The 271-nt window shown below is 59.0% G+C and overlaps 1 protein-coding gene across 1 annotated transcript in view; it reads right to left on the reverse strand.

Annotated features, from left to right (window-relative positions):
- Window positions 1-109: 109 nt before the first annotated feature.
- The window catches only part of LOC116812250 (variable charge X-linked protein 3-like), an 836-nt gene continuing 674 nt past the window's right edge, over window positions 110-271 (reverse strand). Inside the window, exon 2 of the mRNA XM_032757963.2 lies at window positions 110-271. This exon is cut by the window's right edge and continues 300 nt beyond it. Within this exon, the coding sequence (XP_032613854.1) occupies window positions 209-271 (63 nt within the window). The 3' untranslated portion in view covers window positions 110-208.

Raw genomic sequence — 271 nt, forward strand, 5'->3', positions numbered from 1 at the left:
CCTCCCTCCCTCCCCGCACACCACCTCTTCCTCCCTCCCTCCCTCCCCACACACCTCCTCTTCCTCCCTCCCTCCCTCCCCACCACCAGACAACATGGAGTCACTCAGATCAGTTTGCAACACATTCATTTTATTGTTCACACCAAGGTAAGCACCCTGCTGGTGAGATCTCTGAGGTCTGGCGGCTGGGCCTGAACTTAGTGGCTGCTCAGGGAGCTAGGGGAGTAGTTGGCCGCCCCTCACTCAGTGGTTCCTCCAGCTTGGTCTCCTC

The sequence above is a fragment of the Hylobates moloch genome, unplaced genomic scaffold (assembly GCF_009828535.3).
Source record: "Hylobates moloch isolate HMO894 unplaced genomic scaffold, HMol_V3 SCAFFOLD_7, whole genome shotgun sequence".
Classification (NCBI taxonomy): Eukaryota; Metazoa; Chordata; class Mammalia; order Primates; family Hylobatidae; genus Hylobates; species Hylobates moloch.